The 1,509-nt window shown below is 47.7% G+C and overlaps 1 protein-coding gene across 1 annotated transcript in view; it reads right to left on the bottom strand.

Moving 5' to 3' along the window:
• The window catches only part of LOC106815692 (probable E3 ubiquitin-protein ligase HECTD4), a 53,152-nt gene that overhangs the window by 35,085 nt on the left and 16,558 nt on the right, over nt 1–1,509 (bottom strand). The window contains 4 exon segments of the mRNA XM_014820195.1: nt 87–105; nt 108–231; nt 636–784; nt 1,188–1,349. Of these exon segments, the coding sequence (XP_014675681.1) occupies nt 87–105; nt 108–231; nt 636–784; nt 1,188–1,349 (454 nt within the window).

Below are 1,509 nucleotides of genomic sequence, written 5' to 3'. Positions count from 1 at the left end.
GGTACGCCCGACGATCGACCAGGTACGCCCGACGATCGACCAGGTACGCCCGACGATCGACCAGGTACGCCCGACGATCGACATACCTGCTGGTTGCCCAGGAGGTCCGGCTCCTCTCCCTCCTGCTGCCAGAAGATTCCGGCCACGTCTCCGGCGGTCAGCGCCACGTCCAGTCTCACACTCTTCCACTGCAGCAGGCTCGAGCCGTTGTAGTGGACCGCGCGGCCATTGCTGCAACACAACCACCGAATAAATAAACCATCTCACACCGCAAGCACCCGCTGCACGGTGGTGCCAACATACTCATGTATCTGCACTGATGTCTGTGCGATTGATCACACCTTGTATATTTGTGTGAGTGTGCTTGCCTGCATGTTTATATATATATATATATATATATATATATTATTATATATAAATATATTATATAAGAATGAACAACAAGAAGAAAAAATAAAAGTAATAATATAAAGAATCTCGGTCACTGATATTACACCATCATCAAGTAGTCAAACTGCTTTTCACACTTTCAATTTCTCCATAATTTAGGCCTACTATCGCTTAAATCAATGCCAGTTATTTTCACTGTCATTGTCATCGTCACCGTCACTGTCACCATCAGCTTCCCAGCTTACTTGTGAAACATCACAGTGCCAACAGGGTTCGTCCACGAGCCATCCTTCCGTTCTGCGGGCGGAGCGAAACCGAACGATATGATTGGTCCGCTGTCATCCTGAAGCTCGCCGAATGAGCAGATTTCGATCTCAAAGTAGAAAGACGTCGCCTGCGACGAAGTGAATACGATAGTTGATGAGAGTTTAGATTTACTTTTGTAATAATTAATTCAGTATTATTACAATTTACTAGCACAATTATTTATTTACAAGTATTATGGTGATTTATATTAATTGTAATGATTATGCTGAAGATTCTGACTCTAAAACACACGTATGTACATACACACACGCACACACGCACGCACGCACGCACGCACGCACGCACTCACGCACGCACGCACGTGAGCGTGCACACACACATGATAATAATATGGTCGCAGATACACCACAGGAAATTATAAAGCTGTACAAATATAATAATATAAATATGTATCCAAATTATAAAATCGAATCAGTCAGCGTTTTGTGTTCTGACATGATGATCGTGCGTGACGCGGCGCGCTCGTGTACCTGGGGGGGAATCGGCTGGTTGGCGTAGACCAAGGTGCCCCGCGGCAGGCCACTCGCTGTCCCCGGCTCCCCGAGAAACGTCACTCCCGTGAGGCTGTGCGAGAAGAGGCAGGCGCGCACGGGTGGGAAGATGCGCGCCGTGTCCCACGTAAAGGGCTTCACCTGTGCGAGTTGACGAGAAATATCCATCATGTATGTGTCAGCAGAGCAAGAGAGAGAGAGATAGGGGGGAGAGAGAGAGGGGGAGAGAGAGAGAGAGAGAGAGAGAGAGAGAGAGAGAGAGAGGAGGAGAGAGAGAGAGAGAGAGAGAGAGAGAGACACA

This window comes from Priapulus caudatus, unplaced genomic scaffold (assembly GCF_000485595.1).
Source record: "Priapulus caudatus unplaced genomic scaffold, Priapulus_caudatus-5.0.1 Scaffold1176, whole genome shotgun sequence".
Classification (NCBI taxonomy): domain Eukaryota; kingdom Metazoa; phylum Priapulida; class Priapulimorpha; order Priapulimorphida; family Priapulidae; genus Priapulus; species Priapulus caudatus.
This window is presented reverse-complemented; position numbering and strand designations above follow the sequence as displayed.